Genomic DNA, 24593 nt, shown 5'->3' on the forward strand with positions numbered 1-24593 from the left:
ATTGTACTTAATATAAATATTTAGCTTATATAGTTATATAGTATAGCATAAATTCATAAGGAGGTGCAAAATTAAATAATACATTTTCAATGCACTAAGATTGATATTTTTTGGTAGGGGGGGGGAAATCTCTGGAGATTGAACCTGGAGATAGAGCCCCAGCTTTCTGAGCTACCTCCCTGACCCAACTAAAACATTTTTGTTTTGTTTTTTGGGTCACACCCGGCAGTGCTCAGGGGTTACTCCTGGCTTTATGCTCAGAAATCGCTCCTGGCAGGCTCAGGGGACTATCTGGTATGCCGGGATTCGAATCACTGTCCTTCTGCATTCAAAGCAAACACTTTACCTCCATGCTATCTCTCCTGCCCAACTAAAACATTTTTAAGTTTTCTTTGATTATTTAGGTATTACAATGATAGCATAGTAGGGTTTTAAAATAAAAATAGTGCTATCAACATGATACAGAAGTCTTGAGTTTAAAGTTACCAATGTACTATGCATTCTCATGGAAAGTTTTAACATTTTGTGGTAATCATAATAAAAATGTATCAATGGTTTTACACATCAAAAAATCCACAATACAATGATTATTAGACAATTGTAAAATTCACCTTTTGAACCATGCATTGGAATTACAATTATCCAAAATATCTCTTGTTTAAGACTTTATTTTGGGGCAGAGAGCTAGTACAGCAATTAGGGCACTTTCCTTGCATGTGGCAGACTAAGTTTTGGCACCCCATAAGGTCCTTTGAGCACAGCCAGAAGTGATCCTTAAACATAGAGTCATGATCACAACTGGATGTGGCCTAAAACCCAAGAACTAAACAAATAATATTTTTCTTGAATATTATTTGGAAAACATTGAGGGCATTCCTAAGTATATTTCTTGAGTATTTTTGAGTAATAATTTTCTTGAGTATATACTTTAAGACCAGTAAACATGCTTTTCTCTTATAGCTTCATCTTCTTTGAAGAGAGAAAGTACACTTTCTTACCTCTGTTCAATTCTTACCTCTGTTTTTCAGAGAAAATAAAACAGAGTAAGTTTAAAATTATTGCTTTTTCATGTGAAGTATAGATTATATCTCAGTGTCTGGAACATGTTTTTTTGATGTTTTGTGTTGATGAGGTCATTCCAGGACTGCACCTGGCTGGAGTTATGATTTATTCCAGTCTGCAATCTGGGTTCTCTCCTGGCAGGATTCTGAGGAGTGTTATGTGACATGGAGATTGAAGCTGGCTCAAACATTGTACAAAGCAAGTCCCCTACCCTCTGTCCTACCACTTAAGGCTCTAGAACACTTATGGCCAATAGAATATACTTTAAGATAAAACTGATTTTGAATCCTTTCTCTGTAACTTACTGGCAGTATGTTCTTTCTTGAACTACTTAATTTTTTTGAACTTGTTTCTTCATTTATACAATTAGAAATATGAGACTAACCATATTAAAATCACATAATAGAAATTTAGTCAGTTATTTTATTTATATTATTACAATAGATTAGTGTTGCATGTTGTGTAAACAATGAAATTTGGCAAAATCAATATAGCTCTTCAACAACATACCATACCATATGTAAACAATAATTTTTAATTGACAACTAAAAAGAATGCTAAGTGAAGAAGGATGATTGTATCAAAAATTACATAAGGAAAGGGTGGAGAGTCATGAACAATTTATTTATTTAATTTAATTTAATTTTTTTTGGTGGGGGACCTTTCCAGCTCAAGGTTACATATGACTCTGCACTCAGAAATTACTCCCGGCAGGGTCAGGGAACAATATGGAATACTGGGGATCAAATCCAGGTTGGTCACATGCAAGGAAAATGCCCTACCTGTTGTGCTATCATTGCAGCACCTTATTTTTAATTTTTAAATTGAACTAATATTGGTTTTCACAATATGGGATTAAGAGTACAACTTTATATTTACTAAAAACATGCTACTATAATACCACCAAATTACCAAAATCCCTCTGCCATAGTCCATTGAGCCACAAATTTCATATATTAGGCACTTTGGAACATAATATTGTTTTCTCATTATTTGTTTGGGCCACAACTAGTGGTGATCAAGGTTTACTTTGGGCTCTGCACTCCTGGAAGACTTGGGGACCATCTGGGGTGCCAGGGCTTGTACCCGGGGTATTGCATGCAAGACAAATGCCATTTACATTTTATTATCTCTCCATCCCCATGAATGTAATATTTCTTAATGTCTTATTGAAAGGAAATAATGCTTCAGCAAAAATACTAAGGTTATAATAAATTACTTAAAATAGTGCACATATTTACCATGCAAAAATTGTAAATATATTAAATTGTAAAGTAGAAAGTCACTACCATAAATTAATGAAAAACTATGAAAAACATTTGCAACTGTGAGAAATATTAACTATAGGACAAAATTGTTCCTATGGGATCCAGGAAATGGCTTGATGTCTTAAACTATACCCAGGGAGAGCATAAATCTATAAACTTAAGTATTGTTGCTACCATTTGCATTGAGGCAATCCTGACAGTTCAATGATCTAAGGTGAGGAAGAATGGTTATTCATATAAATCAATTTTAAAAAGACAAATATCCCATATATGAGTGAAATTAATGGGTTACTGGATCAAAATATTTTAGTTAAAATAGTATTAATACAGTTAAAGCATTTCAAGTATAGGCAGACGTTACACCCTCTTTATAGAAAACACATGTACTGGTTTTAAAGTATATACTCAAGAAAAATTTATATTATTTGCTTATTTCTTGAATTTTAGGCCACATCCAGTTGTGATCAGGACTTACTTTTACTCCATGACTCTATGCTTAAGTATTACTTCTGGCTGTGCTCAAAGGACCTTATGATGTGCCAGGGATAAAACCTGGTCAGCCACATGCAAGGAAAGTGTCCTAACTGCTGTACTAGCTCTCTGCCCCAAAATAAAGTTTTAAACTAGAGATATTTTGGATAATTGTAATTCCAATGCATGGTTCAAAAGGTAAATTTACAACTGTCCAACAGTCACTGTATTGTGGATTTTTAATGTATAAAACCATTTATAAATTTTTCACAATTATCACAATGAGTAGTAAGAATCCTGAATGAGGAACAGCAGCAACAGTAACTATTTCTAGTCCCTCTTTGGGAGCTCCTGACATTAAAATCAGAAATGTGGTGTAGCCCTTGGGTAGTCAATTTTTTTTAAAGATAATGCAAAATGGGGGCCAGAGAGATAGCATGGAGGTCAGGCGTTTGCCTTGCATGCAGAAGGATGATGGTTCGAATCCTGGCATCCCATATTGGCCCCCCCGAGCCTGCCAGGAGCGATTTCTGAGTGCAGAGCCAGGAGTAATCCCTGAGCGCTGCTGGATGTGACTTAAAAAACAAAAATTAACGCAAAATGTTGCTGTGAGTGGAAATGAAATCTCTCATACATTACTGATGCTTTGAAAATATAAAATACTACATTCAAACAAATAAAAAAGATGCTGTGTGCTAATGTGCATTTCAGTGTGGTTTATAGCAATGAATATTTCTAAATATAACCTAAGTGTAAGGCAATATGAAATTTAGAAATTTGATACATGCATATAATTATCCAACCTAAGAGCTGCAATTACATATTTTAATATTATGAGTATTTTAGTATATTTTACAATACACTGACCTTTAAAATATTTTTTAATTTTTACTATTATAAATAGAAAAATAATTAATACTGGTGCATATAAACTGTATACCTGTGATTAATTTTAAGGTAACTTCCCAGAAATAATTTGTTTGGTCAAAATATATAAACATTTTAGGATTTTTAATTCATATTAACTGTATTGGTTTTGAGAAAGAGAGGAATAATATTATGATTCTGTTATTAGAGTTCCTAGATACTCAAGTACAAGTCTCTAATCATATTTGATATATTTTACTTAAGTTTTCTTAATTCTTGTATTTTTTATTTTAAATTTGTATAGATCTTTGTTCTGTGACAAAAGGGAAGATAGTTTTCACATGAAAAAGGGATGTTCCTGGTTCTGGTTAAGAACCTTTCCATAATATCATTTTTTATCCTTCCAGACGTGGGTTGGCAATAAGAGAAGAAAAATGAGTAGTAAGAATTCTGAATCAGGAACAACAGCAACAGGAACTATTTTTAGTCCCTCTTTGGGAACTCCAGACATTAAAGTCAGAAATGCAGTCAATATTGCTCGATCCTCAAGTCAACAGTCTTCTTGGACATCTTCCAATAATGATGTTGTTGTAACTGGTATATACAGCCAAGCCAGTTCATCAAATAGTCAAGGTGCAACCAAACATACAAATACACAAATCAGAGAAGCACATAAAGTCCCTAATCAGAAAACAGCCAGTAAAAATGATACTGAGTTTCAGTTACACATTCCTGATCAAAGACAAGTAGCACACTGTAAAAATGCCTCTCTGCTCTTAGGTGAAAAAACTATTATTTTGTCAAGAAAGACAAGTGTGTTAAATGCTGGAAACTCAGTATATAATCACACAAAGAAAAGCTATGGAAGCCCTTCAATGGAAACTTCTGAAATGACAGTACCTCAAAAATCATCAGTGTGCAACCGACCTTGCAAAACTGAACCAGCTGGAACGCAAAGGATATATAAACCTGAGCACACAGGTTCACGTAATTTATGTGGACAAAAAGCACCTATTCGAGACCCTTACTGTAGAACGCAGAACTTGGAAATCCGTGAAGTATTTTCACTGGCAGTTACTGATTACCCCCAGAGAATTCTTGGAGGAAGTGGTACACAGAAGTCTAGTTCAGCAGAAGGAACGTGTTTATCTATTGCAATGGAAACTGGAGATGCTGACTATGAATATGCCAGAGAGGAGGAGTTGGCATTGATGGGAGCACAGATACCGAGCTACACAAGGTTTTATGAAAGTGGCAGTTCCCCTCGAGCTGAAAACCAAAGTACAGCTTTGCCTGGGAGAAATATGCCCAATTCACAAGTGGTTAATATTAGAGACTTCTCAGATAATGTATTGTATCAAAATAGAGACTGCCATCTGACACCTCGGACCTCACTGCACACAGCATCTACTACAATGTACAGCAATACAGATTCATCACGGAGTAATTTTTCTCCACATTTTTCATCACCAAAGCAATTGAGGTTTTCACAAAACCAAAACAATTACCAGGTAATGTGTAAGTTTATTTTATAAAGCTTTTATTTTTTTGGTGTAAAAAGCAGTGTTAAAATCCAGTTAGACTTCAAAGATAGGCCGCTAACCTAATATTTTGAAGTAATTTGAGACTTTTGTTTAAAAGCGATGGATTGGGGTCAACTCTGAAGAATACCTGGCGAGGTACATCCTTTTGAATATAGACTATTCTTTTTTTTTTTTTTTTTTGGTTTTTGGGCCACACCCTGTGACGCTCAGGGGTTACTCCTGGCTATGCGCTCAGAAGTTGCTCCTGGCTTCTTGGGGGGACCATATGGGATGTCGGGGGATCGAACCGCGTCCGTCCTAGGCTAGCGCAGGCAAGGAAGGCACCTTACCTCCAGCGCCACCGCCCGGCCCCTTGAATATAGACTATTCTTGTAATAATGGTTGCTTGCAGTTGTTGTGATGTCACTGTATTAATGAGGATTTTCCTGCATACATATACAGGTAAGTTAATGATTTCTTTAGGTAACTATAGTTAAGAAGTCAGACACTGCAGAAATTTAGTCAGCTAATTTATATTAAAGGAACAATTGCTTTATTAAAAGTGATTAACTGTTAATCAAATGATGTTATAAAGGAGTTTAGTAACATTGTAAAATGTAGGTTTTATTTACTGTTTCACAAACTCAAATGTTTAGATATGTTGCAATGAACATTATCAGAGAAGTATTAGACTACTGTGAACATATATTTTATGAAATATGTTAATTTGTATTGGAACTTATTTAGAAAGGCATGAGGGGACAAAAAGAAAGAAGTGTATGTTCAAGAATTGCTCAGTCTTCTCCAGAGCCAGCAAGATAAATGTTCAAGGGAGAACACAGGTTTGAAGAGCAAGTCTGTAGAACATGTCTTGAGGCCCTCAATCTTCTCCCTTAAATATTTGCTTTAGAAAAGTTTAAATAGGATAACATTATTGTTTGGTAGTGTTTCCTTGATGTTTACCCATTAATATGAGAATTAATAGTATGTTTGAGTTGTATTCAAATCTAAGCTGCTTCTGGGCTATTATTAACCAATATATGAAAACAACTTTGTTTAACTCCATTTTATACTTACCTGGTTCAAAATGAAAATCAGATTAGAGGTGAGAATATTGGTGAATGGTCTTGGATATTTTGGGGGAGAGAGGTGAGGTTATTGTATGTAATAAATTCATAAGTTTTAGCACAGTTGCGAACATGTGTATCAATAGATAATTAAATTTAAATTTTTTCCAGGGCCAGAGTTCAGCCAGCAGGGTACTTGTATTATATACGGCGTATCTGGGTTTGATCCCCAGCAGCCCATATTGAAGCCTGCACCTGCCAGTAGTGATTCCTGAGTGCAGAGCTAGATGCAACCCTGAGCACCATTGGGTGTATCCCCAAAACAAAACAAAACAAAACAAAATTTGCTAAGGAAATGGCATGTGAGGTTGGAAGAGGATCTTGCAACTTTGGTGGAAGGACACTGATACTGTGTAAACTTGGAATATTATATGCCTGAAACTATTAACAATATTTAAAATTATGGTGCCTAAATAAAAATTGGAAAAAAACTAAAAACCTGAAATGGAATTTAGTAAGATTCATCTGGGCACCTGGCTTTAACAAAAGGGGACTTGTTCATCATCATTAAATGCCATTTCTTATTGAGAGTCTAATCAGTTTTCTGTATTTGATTTTTTATAAATAGAAATAAGAAGATACTTTTATAGACCCCCTGTATTCATAAACTCTTTATATTTATTTATTCCTTTAGATTTTTTCTCAATATTGGAACAAAATGGTAAACATTATTTACCATTTGAGATACATTTTATGTACAGGCTGCCATTATTTATTTTGTATTCCTGATTTTGTTCATATAAATCTAGGAATAAATGTATTTTTATATTTATCTTGTTACATATCTCACACACAGTTCTTGAATAAACAGAATTTTAACTCAGAAAACATGGCAAAATTTTTGGTATAGTAATCTCTTTATTTTTTAAAGGGAAACTCTGGGACCAAAGAGATAGTACAGAGTGGAAGGCACTTGTGTTCCATGTGGTCTACCTAGGTTCAATCCCTTTCATTCCATACTTTCTCCAAGCCCTCCAGGAGTGATTTCTGAGTACAGATTCAGAAACGACCATTAATTATCACCAGGTCTGAAACAAACAAACAAACAAACAAACAGGTCAACTCACAGTAGAACATGGATTTGGAGTATGGTAATCCTGGATTCAATTCTAAACTGTGACACTTTATACTTGTGTGACTTGACATAATTTATATAATCACTCTACCTAAGAGTTTCATTTGTACTATTCATGAATGTCTCTGACATGAACTACCACCAAGGCACTTAAATGTTTTCTGGCACTTAAACTTTATTATACTCATGACTGGCTAGGTGAAAATTTAATGACAGTCAAGATATCTCCTATATTTAGTTTTAGGCAAAATATTTATCATTTTACATCATCCAAACTAGTTGAAAAAGAAACATCTTCTGCACTGAAAGAACAGTAAGGATCATTTATCAGCCCCACTATAATTTGCGTTTTCAAGCTCATATATTCCCTTTCTTATCATGTCAGATCTGGTCCAACATGACCTGGTAGACAATATAGTTGTGTTTGAAATATACTTGGAGTATTACATTGGGCTTTCTTTTAATTGATATTTTGATAAGCCAAGAATGCCTAGGGAAGTATAGTCTATGTTTATTAATGTTTTTATAAATTTGAACTGATATAGCAAAATTAGCATAAATTCAGTGACTTAAAATGCAACAAACATTTATTTCTTAATCTTGGAGTCCAGATATATCCAAAATAAATGGTCTGGCAAATTCATTGTACAGTCTGCTTCTTAGTGAATAGAAAATAGTCTCTCATCATGACCTCACTTATTAGAAGGGACTAGGACTCTTTTTTAAGGGTACTAGTCACATGAGTGAGAAATCAGATCAAACAGCTTCACAGTGAACCTGCATTCACATGCCATTACATTGGGAATTAGGTATTTATGTATGAATTCTTTTTGGAAAATTCCAATTGTCTATAATAGTAGTAGTTATCTTCTTGCCTTTAAAAATGGCAATGTCTAGCTATGCATAGGGCTTGCTCCTGACATTTTGCTCAAGGATAACTACTGGCTGCACATAGGATAATGTGTTCATATAGGGTATCATATAATATTAAAATATATTTCTTTTTACCTTTTTGACACTATAGAATGCAACATTGTTACTGAAGGGGTATCATGGTGAAAATCTTATATCAAGGGGTATACTTCATTTCAACACCCAATTCTTGCCTAGTATGCATGTATTTCTTACATAACAGCCTCATCTATTTTAAGAGAGGCTTGTGAAGTCAGATCCCATGCAAGTAGAGAGCTGACACAGTCAAAAATCATCCAAAAGCCACTTCTTGGGGAATGACTCCAACAACAACCCTTTATTTTAGGTGGGGAAGGAATATTCATCATGTATCAGTTAGGAGGTTAGGAGGAAATCAGGAAAAGGAGAAAAACAAAAAAACTAAAAAGCTAAGTGGTCTGTTTAAAGGTAAATTAGGACTGTATGCTTTGTTTAAAAGAAAACCGGGATGTAGGCTCTATTTAAAGAGAAAACAGGATGCCTGCTCTGTCTCAGGAGAAAGCAAAATGTTTGCTGTTAGGCTCTGTGAGATTTTTCTACATCTCCTCACTTTCTGTTTGCTAAACAAAAAATAATGAGGTGGGCTAGAAACATCATATATACTCTTCATATATACTACTGTTCTCTGCAAGAGTCAGGAACCCAGAATCAGTACTAAAATAATTGTGGGTGAACAGAACCATTATACCCAGAGCAAAGCTTTTTACAAAGTGACAAAAGTGGCTGTTATTTTGCATAGGCACAATAAAAGCAAGTGAAATGAAAAGAAAAAATAACCTAGATAAGAGCAGTGTCCTTTCCCAGGAAGCATTTGATCATACATTCCAACTGCATGAAGGCTTTAACTCAGTCTATAGTTTGCGTAACCCCAAAGGGTCCTTCTTCTTAGTCATGAGGAGAGTAAAGGCTCCCTTTTCTTTTATTGTATTTGATGGCTGTTGTTGTCAGACATTGGCACTAGAGTTTTTGGGCTCTCACAAATCCTATGTCATTCCATCTAGGGCATCATGAAGCATACCTGGTCTCAAGTAGATATCAGGGCATCAAAAAGCATGCCCCAGTTGCAGGTCATTGCCAGTGTAGCACAAAGCTTGCCCGTGATTTCTTCATTGCATGGATGGCTCAAAACCTGCCCCTGGTTCTGTCTATGGGATCAAAAAATTGGAGATGTGTGGTCAGTCAAAGAGTAAATGAAAGTTACTTCAAGCCAATATGACAAATGTTTGGGATTTAGGGCCCACATGTAATATATAAGTTTTGGAGTTCCTATCCCTAATAGACAGGAACTCCTCTCTTTCATAAGATATCCCCATTTTATTGTATCTATGCAAAAAGAAAAAATAATATTGCCACAAGTTATTATTGGGGCATCAGGGCACTATGGTTAGATGGTAGTTTCTATCCCACCTTAGATGCATTACTATAATCCATGACACAAAGGTATAATAAAAACACTTCCCCAAGAAATAAATATAAAGAAATACACACATCTTTATTTTCTGCTGAACAAGTCCAAAGCAACAGTAATGTTCCCCAATAAAGAAATACACATATACCCAAATAATCTGTTGTTATCAAATCAAGGTGGATAGAGTCTGAATTATTGCTTCAGCTAATGAGGTAATCTAGTTGAGGCCAGTCAGGGAGGCAGAGAAAGTGTCCTGCAGTTTCTGGGTAGATACACAGACTAAAATTCTGGTCTATTGTGTCAGTCCATAGTGATGTGAGTTTGGAAGGAAACTGAAGAGGCGAGGGTGAATGGGAGTCAGGTGGTGCTTCAGGACACAAGGGGTGTTGAGCTGTAGGGATAATGGAGTTTAATAGGGAAATCAACAAATCAAAGATAGGTGAGCACAGGGAAACAATAGAAAATATTTTGCTTAGTGGTAGGGGAGGAGGAGGATGCTACCCTGTTGCCCCGAAAATAAGACATTGTCTTATATATTAAATTTTGCTCCCAAAGATGTGCTAGGTCTTATTTTCAGGGATGTCTTATTTTTTTCATGAAGAATAAGGTACACATTTATTGTTTAATGAAAATAAAGGAAATTTATATGGTATGGTAGTATGGTAGTTGTCAACACAAACCAGAGAAACTGTGAATCAGTCAGGGCGGCCCTAGCAACCAGTTTAGAGTAAAATAATTTTCATTACAAGCATATTTTCGAGGGATGCCTTATATTTCACCCAGAAGGAAACCTGTAAGTAGGTCTTATTTTCAAGGGATGTCTTATTTGGGGGAAACGGTAGAATGTTTTTGTATGAGACTGACATATATCATGTGCAACAGAAACATAGGAAAGTGGCCACCACACAAACACACAAATATATTGTTAATTCATTGATTTGTTATAGCTGTATAACTGACTCATCAAGGTGGTAAATTGTAAAATAAAAATATCTGTGAGTTGTGAGACTGCCCCACATGCCATGTTTCTAACCCTTTAGGCACATAGGTCTGATGAAGCAGGGTAGCAGCAGAGAAATAATAATAAGTTAGTGAGGAAACTCATTGGATTAGTCTGCTTTTTTTTTACCTCATGGCCTCTCTCTCTGTCGTGTGCTCTCTCTCTCTCAAAGCCAGAAATCCTTTATTCAAACCAACTCCCAAGTTTAGGTGGGGAAAGGCCAAGTCATATACAAAAATAACTATCTAGTAGGCTTTTACATCTCAAAAGAAGAGGTTACTGCGAAGCGGAAGTTGGCAAACACCTTTGTTTAGGCTTTTACCCAGGTTCACCTTACAATAATGGTAATGGGTCAAAGTGCTTTATATATAAAGCTGGCAGGAAAGGTGGTGAGAACATTTTAAGTCAGTTACTGTAATATCTAATTCCTAGGAATTACTGTGAGGGTAGATTTGGCTGTAAAAATGTCATAGATTAGATGTGCATACATCGTACTAAAACCATTTACATTTTCCATAACCCATCTTATACATATCACAAAGGTTTTTTTCATATGTTTGTAAACATTTTTACAATGAACACTGTAATAAGTCTAGAAAACTAAGCAATGTAATACAAGTCCAGGATATCCAAGTTTTTTTTATAGACTTCTGTGAACAAAACATTAAAACATAGTTGCAGACATACTTAAATAGAAAGTTATCTGTTAAACTGTCTTATTATGAACACTGTAATCATCATCATCATCTATAGCATCCAAGTTTCTTCATAGTTTTTTTTCTGAATAACATTAGAATATTTTAAAAGAAGTTTATTCCTCACCCCAAAACTGAGGCATCAAAAGACAACAAGACAAGATGATTATTATTTTGAATGACTCAAGTGTGAGTGGTTCTTATAACAGATTCTCCTCTTTTGATTAATTCCCTTATATGGCTTCATATTGAAAGCTAAAGGCCTTTCTAAGTCTTGTTGGATTCGACTTCTGATGAGGCATAATGGGACTTAGAGTTTCTTGGTGGGGTTGCCATCTTTGGAAACATAAGCATAGACTTTATCTTGGCTGAGGAGATTACTGGCTACCATTCTTTATCAATTTTCACTCATAGGTGATTTAACTCTTTTTTGAGCTTGTGCTCTTTCTTGAAAGTATCATTCTGGAGCTGTGCAAGGCTTTCCTTGAGGTAAATTCTAGAAATTTCTAGAAAATAACGTTAGAGATAAGAAATCAAGCAGTGACATATCTTATTTTCTGTTTTGTTTTGTTTTATTTAATAATTGAGATTTGAAAGTTCTGTGAGCATGTTCAATGATACCTTGTCCCTGAGGATTCTAAGGAATACCAGTGATATGACTGATTTGTCATTTATTACAGAATTATTGAAAAGTTTTACTAGTATAGGCTGGGCTGCTATTAGTTTAGATGTTGTAGGGAATGTCTATGAGAGAAAAACATTGTAACAAAAAGGAGCGAATGGCATTAACACTTTCAGAAGTCATAGATTCAGACCATATAAAATGAAAATAAATGTCAATTACTACATGAAGAAAAGGTTGTTTGGAAAAATGTTAGCATGTGTAACACCAATCGATAATAATTTATTTGTCTGCATATACTGGGGGTTAGCTTCAGTTATATGTGATGTATAGAGTAATGGAGTACATATTGGGCACGTGTGAACTATTTGCCTGGCTTGTCTCCATGAAATGTGATAATATACATGAAGGCAGTGGGCTTTGTGTGTTTGGCTTGATGCTCTTCAGCAGGTCATGTAAAAGAAGATGCTGCCAGGCAATCAGTAGTTTAATTTTCTTGGGCCATCAGTCCTGGGATGCCAGAATGAGATCTAATATGAGTAATGAAAACATGTTCAGAGCGCTTTTATAAAAGACCTTTTTAGTGATGAAGCAAATCTGAACCACTTGGTCATTTAGTAAAGCTTTGAAAATTCCAGGAAAAAGGCCAGCCATGTATACTAAGTCATTCATAATGTTATATGGGCCTGATACATCTGAGAGTAAGCAAATTAAAATGATGAGTTCTGTTTGTTGAACAAAATTGTAATTTTTAAATAGAGTTGTTGCCAATGAAGGGACAGTGATATAACAATTCCCCAATGAAGAGCTACCAATGTACCAATACTGGAACATTGGGAATGGGTGAAGAATGAATGATAGAAGAAATTACAAAATGCATCTTTCTGACAAGAAAACCCAGGACTTTCTCACTGGGTAATGGAAATTTCTCTTGAGAAATGAGCTAGTTCTGTGAAGGACATCACTGAAGGGCAAAATGGATTCAATTTCCTTTTTAGAAATGGGTAAGATAATGACATGAGGTTCATAGCTTAGTAGGGCATGTGCCCAATCTTCCTTTAATTATAAGGGCTACTGTTAACTACAAATATGGCACAAGGGTTATAAGCTTTCTATTGTGTAAAGTCATTCTAGTGGGTTGGATAACTGGGATATCACCAAGGTTGATAATTGGGGTGTAGCGAATAACAATAACCATACATTTTATTCAGGGGTAAACCTGTAAAGATTTGACTTTTGGAGTTGTTCCATAACATTTCTAATTCCTTTAGAGCTTCAGGTATTAATTGTCTAGCCAAGGCAGAGTCCTTTTCAAAGGTGAGAAATAAGTTAGTAAGCTCTGAGTTGGAAATTCCAAGGGAAGGTTGAATTAATTGTCTCCCAGCAGTTTTTGAAAATCATTAATGGTTTTGAGATATTTCTAATAAATGGAGATTTTTCTGGGGATGCACTGTAGTGTGTTCAAAGAAATAACCCAAATATTCATACTGTTCAGCATCTGAATATTCTCTATGGCAACCTGTAAACTAGTTGTAAACATGTCATCAGATTCTCAATCTCAGAAACTCCTGTCGTTGGAACATGCAAGCAAAAAAACTATATAGTGAATAGTATGAGCATGGGTAAACCTTGCACAAACAGGGTGTAAAATCAAAACAACAAAATATTAGCACATACTAGGTGAGTTGCTCACTCCTCTAAATAAAACAGTACACTTAAACCTACATCTAGGGGTCCTGTTGTTAAGAGAGGAAATGGGAAATCCAAATCATTAATGGTTATCTGGTGTGTTGGTATTTTATAGAAGCAGTCTTTTACAACCAGTGGTCAGTCTATGGGAATCAACACAAGGGATGCCAGGCTGCAGTGAGTGCAAGGGAATCTTAGTAGAGTTATTTACCTAATATATTTACCTGATATATTTTGTATAACAAAGACAGGAGAATTACATTCTGAAAATGAGTTTTTTTTTTGTTTTTTTTTGTTTTTTTTTTTGTTTGTTTTTGGGCCACACCCTGTGACGCTCAGGGGTTACTCCTGGCTATGCGCTCAGAAGTTGCTCCTGGCTTCTTGGGGGACCATATGGGACGCCGGGGGATCGAACCGCGGTCTGTCCTAGGCTAGCGCAGGCAAGGCAGGCACCTTACCTCCAGCGCCACGGCCCGGCCCCGAAAATGAGGTTTTAATGTGTTCCTGTTTAAGCTGTTTCTCTACCAACTCTACTACTGCCTTCAACTTTACGTTCTTGAGGGGCCACTATGGTGCCATAGAGGATTTGGGAAGTTTCTAATGAATGAGAAGAAACGACATGCTGAACTGCAGAAGCTCAAATAAAAAGGCATGGCCTTTGAATTAGGGATTAAAGAGGGATCTTGGGGAGGAGTGATGAGCACATTACTGTTCTTGTAGATCTCGACTCTATAGATTCAATGGTAGGAGGTATACATGATTGAAAGCTGGCCACATTCTCCTCTGGCCCAATGAATTTTAGTCATATACACTCTGTCAGACAAAGGAAAAAGGCAAGGTACCTGCTTCATGCTGGCCATATGGCATCTGCTTGGCCCAGTTCTGGAGGCAGTATTGGGAAGATATGATAAAAATATCAGTACCTATGTCAATCATACCTTTCCACTTTTTCCCATGAATCTCAAGGCTTATTAGTGGGTGCTGTGCCTTTGTAATATTAGAGGTAAAGACCACCAGAGGCTGCTAGGGCTTGGTGTTACTAAAACCTCCAATACTAGGATGATTGGAGTGTCTAGGTACTAGAAAAGAAAGTAACAGGAGATTGGCCATGTACTTTCCCTTTTCAAAAATACAAACAGTATAATTAAAATATAATTATTATTTCTCCAATATGATCAGAGTCTTTCACCCCTACATGAACAATGATTCTTTTAAGAGTCAGACTGCTTCTTCCGAGGAGTAAGCCTACAAGGCTAATTTTTTAAATTTTTGCTAGATTTTAATTTTTAGGGGCACTGGGCTGGTGTTATTGTTATGGTGTGGGTCAAAGTGATAACCAAGCAGAACTTTTGCAGTAGCAGTTTGCAGCTAATCTACTAATCATAGCTCTGATGGTCCATGCTGGTGAGGGTGTGCAGATGGCAGTATTCCCTGATTCTACAGGACCTGGGTCTGCTTTCTATTATAGTTTCCAGATACAGGATGTTTGGGTAGCAATCTTAATGAGCAGGTCCAGGAGAAATCCTGTAGTTTCTGGAAAAATGCCCCAATTCACCACAGTTAAAACATCTACATTGAGCGTGTGAAACCAAGAACAGGACTCTTCTCCAGTTTCTCAAGACAGTATTACTAGACGAGTGGCAGCTCAATGATTTGCTGCAACCTCGCACAAGGCCTTTGAGGGGCGGTACTGGAAGTCTTTGTATTCCTGCAGAGAGAACCTGATCCATTCTGATGATCCCGAGCTTGCCTCCATACTGAACAGGCCTCAATATCATGAATGCTGCCTGATTTTTTTAGTTTGTTTTTTGGCCACACCCGGCAGTGGTCAGGGGTTACTCTATGCTCAGAAATCGCCCCTGGCAGGCACGGAGAACCATATGGGATGCCGGGATTCAAACCACTATCCTACATGAAAGGCAAATGCCTTACCTCCATCCTATGTCTCTGACCCCGCCTGCCTGATTTTTAGTTATACCAAAATTTTGCCAGAAATGGAGCCTGGGCCAACAGAACTACTATCAATACATTTTCAGCAGCCTGAAACTGCAAGGAGTTTAGCTTGAATACCTTGCTGCCCAACACCATAACCATAAAACCAGTCCAGTACTCCTAAAAATTAAAATATGGCAAAAAGTGGCTAATCCCACAAGGCACTGTAGGTCTCTTCCTGGGAAGAAGTAGTCTGACTCTTAAAGAAATTGCTGTTCCTGTAGGGGTCAAAGACTCTGATTATGTGATGACATGCTTGCAGGAACTGGTTTACTGATTGCGATAAAAATATTCAGATGTGTCACAGTATGAATATTTGGTGTATTTCAGTGAGCATATTGCAGTGCATCCCCAGAAAAATCTCCATTTACCAGAAAGATCTCAAAACCATTAATGGTTTTCAAAAAAGCTGGGAGACATTAATTAGATTTAACCTTCCCTTGGAATTCTTAACTCAGAGTTTGCTAAATTATTTCTTATCCTTGAAGGGGACTCTTCCCTAGCTAGATCAATGTAATTAACCCTTGAAGCTCAAAAGGAATTAGAAATTTTATGGAACAACTTCAAAAGTCAAATCATTACAGGTTTACCCTTGCATTAAATGTATGACAATTGTCATTTGATACACATCAATGATTACCTGGTGATATCCCAGTTATCCAGACCATTAGAATGATTTTATTTACACAACAGACAGATTCTTGCCTTTATGCCATATTTGTAATTAATAGCTGCCCTTATAATTAAACAGAGACTGCTTTTCTCAGTGTGCTTTTTAGTTTTCCTTTGGATCTCTAGGTCTTTGGTCCACATTAATTGATTTATGTAATGTGTTGATATGGAAAGCTTATCTTTATTCCTGTACCAGGCAATTATCATTATGGTATCTTTACAACTGTATATTCTACACAAATTAAATTAGGTAATGAGATGTCTTTATATTAAGAAATCAGTATGATTTAAATATTGTTTTGGGACTCATGGTCTCTTTTGGTTTCATACAGACTTTATTATTAAATTTTCTAGGTCCTTGAAAAAGTCATTTGAATTTACATGGAAATTGTTTTTAACCTATATAATTACATAGGGTAGTCATTTTAAAAAATGAATTCTTTCAATCATGTGCATACGATATTTTTATATTTCTTAACATATTTTATCTCTTTTTAAAGAGATTTACAGTTATCATGGTAAACATCTAAGTATTCCTCTAAATTTTTCCCTAGATAATTGATATCTCTGGAGATGATTTTAAATGGAATAGACTCGTTAATCTTTTTCTCTTTAGTTTAGTGTTTGCACACATATATACATATATGATAGATAACCAATTTTTGTGTGTTGAATTTGAAGCTGTATACCTTGTAAAATTCATGTTTTCTAGAAGCTTTTCTGTGGACTCTTTAGGGTATTCTATATATATATATAATCATGTCACCTGCAAATAGTAATCATTTGACTTCTTTTTCAATTAATTTTCTTTTCCTTTTTTTTGCCTGATTACTCTTGCAATTTCTTCTAATACTATATTGAATAAAAATGGAGATTGTGGAGTCCTTGTGCCTAATATCAGAAGAAATGGTTCCAGTTTTTTCCATTAAGTGTGTACTGGCCATATATATGTTATCTGTTATTTGTTTATCCTGTGGAAAGTTCCCTCTACCTTTATTTGTTGAGAGTTTTATCATGAAGGAATGTTGGGTCTTGTCATAGCTTTCTTTCCATTGACTGATATGACCATATGGGCCTCATATTTTCTTTTGTCAAGGTGTTTTATATTGACACTGATAACTATCATAACAATGTGAATGAATGAAGAAAGTAGAAAGCCTGTCTCAAATATAGGTGGGCAGTGGGGAAGAGGTAGATTTGAGATATTGGTGATGGGAGTGTTTCACTGATGAAGGTGGGTGTTCTTTAAATGACCGAAACCCAACTATAATCCTATTTGTAATCAAGGTGTAAAATAAAGATATTAAAAAGCGTTTTATCAAATTATATTATGTGTTTTACATATATTGAATCACTCTTTCATCCCTGTGATAAATAACATTTGGTTAGGTGTCTGAGTTTTTTGATGTGTTATTAGATTACATTAAGATTTGTTAAATAATTTGGCATGAGTGTTCATCAGGGATATTGGTTTGAAAACTTTTCTAAAAATCTAATGTTCTGCATTTTGTGTTAGTAAATGTTAAATTTACTGAAGGTGTTAAGAAGGACTCCAATCTTCAGTGTTTGAGAAGAACTTATTCAGTTAAAGCTATAAATCGACTAAAGATTTGAGAGATATCATCAGTGAACCCAAGGTGACCAGGACTTTTGGTCTTTGGGAGAGTCTTGTTTATTTTATCTATTTCCTTACTGGTGATTGATTTATTTATTCTTTCTACTTCCTCCCAGCTAAAGTTGGGAGATGACATAACTGCAAGAATTTATCCATTTCTTTGAGGTTTTCCAGTTTAAGGTAATAAACTACCACTCATGATACTTTGAATTACTGAAGGGTCTGTTGTTATTTCTCCCATTCATTTCTGATTTGGTTAATTTGAATATTTTCTTTTATTTTAATTGAGTCAGCTAAAGATATATATATACTATTTTATAAATATATTTATTTAAACATTTTGATTACAAATATGATTGTAGTTTGGTGTCAGTCATGTAAAGGAAAACCCCATTCAACAGTGCAAAATTTCCATCACTAATGTCCCAAATATCCCTCCTCACCACCCCACCCTGCATATACTCTAGACAGGCTTTCCACTTCCCTTATGCATTCACATTGCTATGATAGTTCTCAATGTAGTTATTTATCTAACTGCATCCATCAATATTTGTGATGAGCTTCATGTCGTGAGCTAGACCTTCCACTCATTTGTCTCTGAGAATTTATGCAAAAATTTGTTTTATTTTTTATATCCATAGATGACTGAGACTATTCTGCATCTATCTCTCTCCCTCTGATTTATTTCACTCAGCATAATAGATTTCATGTACATATATGAATAGGAAAATTTCATGATTCATCTCTTCAGACAGCTGCATAATATTTCATTGTGTATAAGTGCCACATTTTCATTAGCCATTCACCCGTTGAAGGGCATCTTGGTTGTTTCCAGAGTCTGGCTATTGTAAATAGTGCTGCAATGAATATAGGTATGAGGATGGGATTTTTGTATTGTATTTTGTGTTTCTCGAGTGTATCCCTAGGAGTGGTACAGCTGGATCGTATGTAAGCTCAATTTGGAGAAATCTCTATGAAAAGGAATAAAAAAAACACCTCATGCCAGGTTTCACTCAGGTTCTAACTAGGAAAGGACCACATGTTCACGAGCTTGCTTCTAGTGAAAAGGAAGTCCCGCCTTCACCCCTACCTCACCAATGATTTGTGCTATTATGGCAGAAGTCCCGCCTTCATCCCTACCTCACCAATGATTTGTATTATCATGGTGGAAGTCCCGCCTTTACCCCTACCTCACCAATGATTCTGTTGTCGTGACGGAAGTCCTATCTCACTGGGGCCTCCACTTCCTGATATTACTGGTCAGAATTATCTGCATGAGTTAATTTTTGGTATTGTTGGCGTAATACCATAAGTTTAACTTCCCCAACCTGGGCTTGTATGAACGTAGTGATGCAATTGATTATGCATGGGCCAATGGCTACCAGAAGTAAAAGGCCCAGAAGGGGCCCCAGTAGGGGTATTAGATAGGGGAGAATTCCACCCCACCATAAGGGACCATCTAATAGCTCTTTTCTTCTTTGGGCAAGCTCCTCTTGATGGTGTCTGATTCTGTCTCGCACTATCCCTGACTTGTTAGTATAAAAACAACATTTTTCTTGCAAGGCCACACAAAGCCCTCCTTGCTCTGCCAAGATCAAATCTAACCCTCGCCTGTTTTGTAATACCACTTCAGCCATGGAGTCGAGCTGGTCCAGCACATCATTAATAGATTTATATACTGTCTCCACATCTGAAATTAATTTTTGCGAGAGTTTGTTATATCTGTCTATTGATATGGCTAGCCCTGCGCTTCTGGTTGCTAGTCCACCCACTACCCCTAGCCCTACCAGTAGGGGCAGGAACACTATAGCTCGTCTAGACCGCCAGGTACCGCCTAAGAGATCTATGCTAGGCAGAGGGATGGACTCTGTCCCCGGGATGATGTCAATGTTGGGGAGCACTAATGCTGGGACGCATATTCCAGTACAGTTCTGGGGAAAAAGAGAGTAAGCCAAATTTCCACCACATATCCATACCCACCCCGGAGGTAAACACCCTGGGCTAGAGGGAGCAGGTAGGACTTCTGAACACTGAGTAGCTCCTACCTGACCCAGGTCTACGGATTCGGTGCTGTTATGCGAATAGCAAACAGATGATTCAAAGCTAAAAGGGACTACCTTAAAGGGTTTGACATAAGTACAGCTAGAAGAAGCAAAGGTTAGATTACCTAGTTGGACAGGGATAGCCAAAGGCCAATTTTCCCCCATTCTCATACAAAGCCAACAATCAGCAGCTAAAGTAGGGTTAGAGAAATTAAGAAGTTTGTGAGTTTCTTCTAGGATGCCATGAGTATTTGGATCTAACTTCTCAGCAGGCATCTCTCATACATTCTCAATATTAGGACAGTTCAAAATGTAGTTATTTCTCTAACTAAACTCATCACTCTTTGTGGTGAGCTTCCTGAGGTGAGCTGGAACTTCCAGCTCTTTTCTCTTTTGTGTCTGAAATTTATTATTGCAAGAATGTCTTTCATTTTTCTTAAAACCCATAGATGAGTGAGACCATTCTGCATTTTTCTCTCTCTCTCTGACTTATTTCACTCAGCATAATAGATTCTGTGTACATCCATGTATAGGAAAATTTCATGACTTCATCTCTCCTGACAGCTGCATAATATTCCATTGTGTATATGTACCACAGTTTCTTTAGTCATTCGTCTGTTGAAGGGCATCTTGGTTGTTTCCAGAGTCTTGCTATGGTAAATAGTGCTGCAATGAATATAGGTGTAAGGAAGGGATTTTTGTATTGTATTTTTGTGTTCTTAGGGTATATTCCTAGGAGTGGTATAGCTGGATCGTATGGGAGCTCGATTTCCAGTTTTTGGAGGAATCTCCATATTGCTTTCCATAAAGGTTGAACTAGACGGCATTCCCACCAGCAGTGGATAAGGGTTCCTTTCTCTCCACATCCCCGCCAGCACTGTTTGTTCTCATTCTTTGTGATGTGTGCCATTCTCTGTGGTGTGAGGTGGTATCTCATTGTTTTGATTTGCATCTCCCTGATGATTAGTGATGTGGAGCATTTCTTCATGTGTCTTTTGGCCATTTGTATTTCTTCTTTGTCAAAGTGTCTGTTCATTTGTTCTCCCCATTTTTGATGGGATTAGATGTTTTTTTCTTGTAAATTTCAGTCAGTGCCTTGTATATTTTAGAGATTAGCCCCTTATCTGATGAGTATTGGGTGAATAGTGTCTCCCACTCAGTGGGTAGCTCTTGTATCCTGGGCACTATTTCCTTTGAGGTGCAGAAGCTTCTCAACTTAATATATTCCCATCTGTTAATCTCTGCTTTCACTTGCTTGGAGAGTGCAGTTTCCTCCTTGAAGATGCTTGTAGTCTCAATGTCCTGGAGAGTTTTGCCTATGTGTTGTTCTATATATCTTATGTTTTGGGGTCTGATATCGAGGTCTTTAATCCATTTGGATTTTACCTTCGTGCATGATGTTAGCTGGGGGTCTAAGTTTAATTTTTTGCAAGTGGCTAGCCAGTTGTGCCAACACCACTTGTTGAAGAGGCTTTCTTTGCTCCATTTAGGATTTCCTGCTCCCTTATCAAAAATTAGGTGATTGTATGTCTGGGGAACATTTTCTGAGTATTCAAGCCTATTCCACTGATCTGAGGGTCTGTCCTTATTCCAATACCATGCTGTTTTGATAACTATTGCTTTGTAGTAAAGTTTAAAGTTGGGGAAAGTAATTCCTCCCATATTTTTTTTCCCAATGACTGCTTTAACTATTCTAGGGTGTTTATTGTTCCAAACAAATTTCAAAAGTGCCTGATCCACTTCTTTGAAGAATGCCATGGGTATCTTTAGAGAGATCACATTAAATCTGTATAATGCCTTGGGGAGTATTGCCATTTTGATGATGTTAATCCTGCCAATCCATGAGCAGGGTATGTGTTTCCATTTCCGCGTGTCCTCTCTTATTTCTTGGAGCAGAGTTTTATAGTTTTCTTTGTATAGGTCCTTCACATATTTAGTCAAGTTGATTCCAAGATATTTGAGTTTGTGTGGCACTATTGTGAATGGGGTTGTTTCCTTAATGTCCATTTCTTCCTTATTACTATTGGTGTATAGAAAGGCCATTGATTTTTGTGTGTTGATTTTGTAGCCTGCCACCTTGCTATATGAGTCTATTGTTTCTAGAAGCTTTTTGGTAGAGTCTTTAGGGTTTTCTAAGTAGAGCATCATGTCATCTGCAAACAGTGAGAGCTTGACTTCTTCCTTTCCTATCTGGATTCCCTTGATATCTTTTTCTTGCCTAATCGCTATAGCAAGTACTTCCAGTGCTATGTTGAATAGGAGTGGTGAGAGAGGACAGCCTTGTCTTGTGCCAGAATTTAGAGGGAAGGCTTTTAGTTTTTCTCCATTGAGGATAATATTTGCCACTGGCTTGTGGTAGTTGGCCTTAACTATATTGACAAAGGTTCCTTCCATTCCCATCTTGCTGAAAGTTTTGATCAAGAATGGGTGTTGGACCTTATCAAATGCTTTCTCTGCATCTATTGATATGATCATGTGGTTTTTATTTTTCTTGTTGTTAATGTTGTGTATTATGTTGATAGACTTACGGATGTTAAACCATCCTTGCATTCCTGGGATGAAACCTACTTGATCGTAGTGGATGATCTTCTTAATGAGGTATTGAATCCTATTTGCCAGGATTTTGAGGATCTTTGCATCTGCATTCATCAGCGATATTGGTCTGTAATTTTCTTTTTTCGTAGCATCTCTGTCTGGTTTAGGTATCAAGGTGATGTTGGCTTCATAAAAGCTATTTGGGAGTGTTTCCACTTGTTCAATTTCATGAAAGAGTCTTGCCAGGATTGGTAGTAGTTCCTCTTGGAAACTTTGATAGAATTCATTAGTGAATCCATCTGGGCCTGGGCTTTTGTTTTTGGGCAGACTTTTGATTACCATTTTTATTTCATCAGTGGTGATGGGAGTGTTTAGATATGCTACATCCTCTTCTTTCAACCGTGGAAGATTATAAGAGTCCAAGAATTTATCCATTTCTTCCAGGTTCTCATTTTTAGTGGCATAGAGTTTTTCAAAGTAGTTTCTGATTACTCTTTGAATCTCTGTCATATGAGTAGTGATCTCTCCTTTTTCATTCCTAATACGAGTTATCAAGTTTCTTTCTCTCTCTTTCTTTGTTAGGTTTGCCAGTGGTCTATCAATCTTGTTAATTTTTTCAAAGAACCAACTGCTTTCGTTGATCTTTCGGACTGTTTTTTGCGTTTCCACTTCGTTGATTTCTGCTTTCAGCTTTGTTATTTCCTTCTGTCTTTCTATTTTTGGGTCCTTTTGTTGAGTACTTTCTAGTTCTATTAGCTGTGTTATTAAGCTACTCAGGTAAGCTCCTTCTTCCTTCCTGATGTGTGCTTGCAAAGCTATAAATTTTCCTCTCAGTACTGCTTTTGCTGTGTCCCATAAGTTCTGGCAATTTGTGTCTTTATTGTCATTTGTTTCCAAGAACCTTTTGATTTCCTCCTTGATTTCATCTCGGACCCACTGGTTATTGAGTATGAGGTTGTTTAACTTCCAGGTGTTAAAGTTTTTCTTCTGAGTCCCTTTGGAATTCACAAATAATTTCAGAGCCTTGTGGTCAGCGAAGGTAGTCTGCAAAATTTCTATCCTCTTGATCTTATGGAGGTATGTTTTATGTGCCAGCATGTAGTCTATCCTGGAGAATGTCCCATGTACATTGGAGAAGAATGTGTATCCAGGTTTCTGGGGATGGAGTGTCCTATATATATCCACTAGGCCTCTTTCTTCCATTTCTCTCCTCAGGTCTAGTATATTCTTGTTGGGTTTCAGTCTGGTTGACCTATCCAATGTTGACAAAGCAGTGTTGAGGTCCCCCACAATTATTGTGTTGTTATTGATATTGTTTTTCAGATTTGTCAACAGTTGTTTTAAATATTTTGCTGGCCCCTCATTTGGTGCATATATGTTTAGGAGAGTTATTTCTTCCTGCTTTACATACCCCTTGATTAATATAAAATGTCCATCTTTGTCCCTTACAACCTACCTGAGTATAAAGTTTGCATTATCTGATATTAGTATGGCCACTCCAGCTTTTTTATGGGTGTTGTTTGCTTGGATAATTTTTCTCCAGCCTTTTATTTTGAGTCTATGTTTGTTCTGACTATTCAGGTGCGTTTCTTGTAGGCAGCAGAAGGTTGAATTGAGTTTTTTGATCCATTTAGCCACTCTGTGTCTATTAACTGGTGCATTTAGTCCATTGACGTTGAGAGAAAGAATTGTCCTGGGATTTAATGCCATCTTTATATCGCAATTTGGTGTGTCTTTTGGTTAGTCTTGTTTTAAATTAGGTCTTTCTGTTTTTCTCTTAAGACTGGTTTTGAGTCTATAAAGTTTCTGAGCTGTTTTTTGTCTGTGAATCCATGTATTCTTCATCACACCGGAAAGTGAGTTTTGCTGGGTACAGTATTCTAGGTGAAGTATTCATTTCATTCAGTCTTGTCACAATATCCCACCACTGCTTTCTGGCATTGAGTGTTTCTGGTGACAGGTCTGCTGTAAATCTCAAG

The 24593-nt window shown here is 36.6% G+C and overlaps 1 protein-coding gene across 1 annotated transcript in view; it reads left to right on the forward strand.

The window, feature by feature from the left end:
* The window catches only part of HDX (highly divergent homeobox), a 316379-nt gene that overhangs the window by 17702 nt on the left and 274084 nt on the right, over positions 1-24593 (forward strand). Inside the window, exon 3 of the mRNA XM_049766600.1 lies at positions 4076-5179. Coding sequence (XP_049622557.1) covers positions 4076-5179 — 1104 coding nt within the window. The remainder of the gene's footprint in view (positions 1-4075; positions 5180-24593) is intronic.

This window comes from Suncus etruscus, chromosome X, assembly GCF_024139225.1.
Source record: "Suncus etruscus isolate mSunEtr1 chromosome X, mSunEtr1.pri.cur, whole genome shotgun sequence".
Lineage (NCBI taxonomy): Eukaryota > Metazoa > Chordata > Mammalia > Eulipotyphla > Soricidae > Suncus > Suncus etruscus.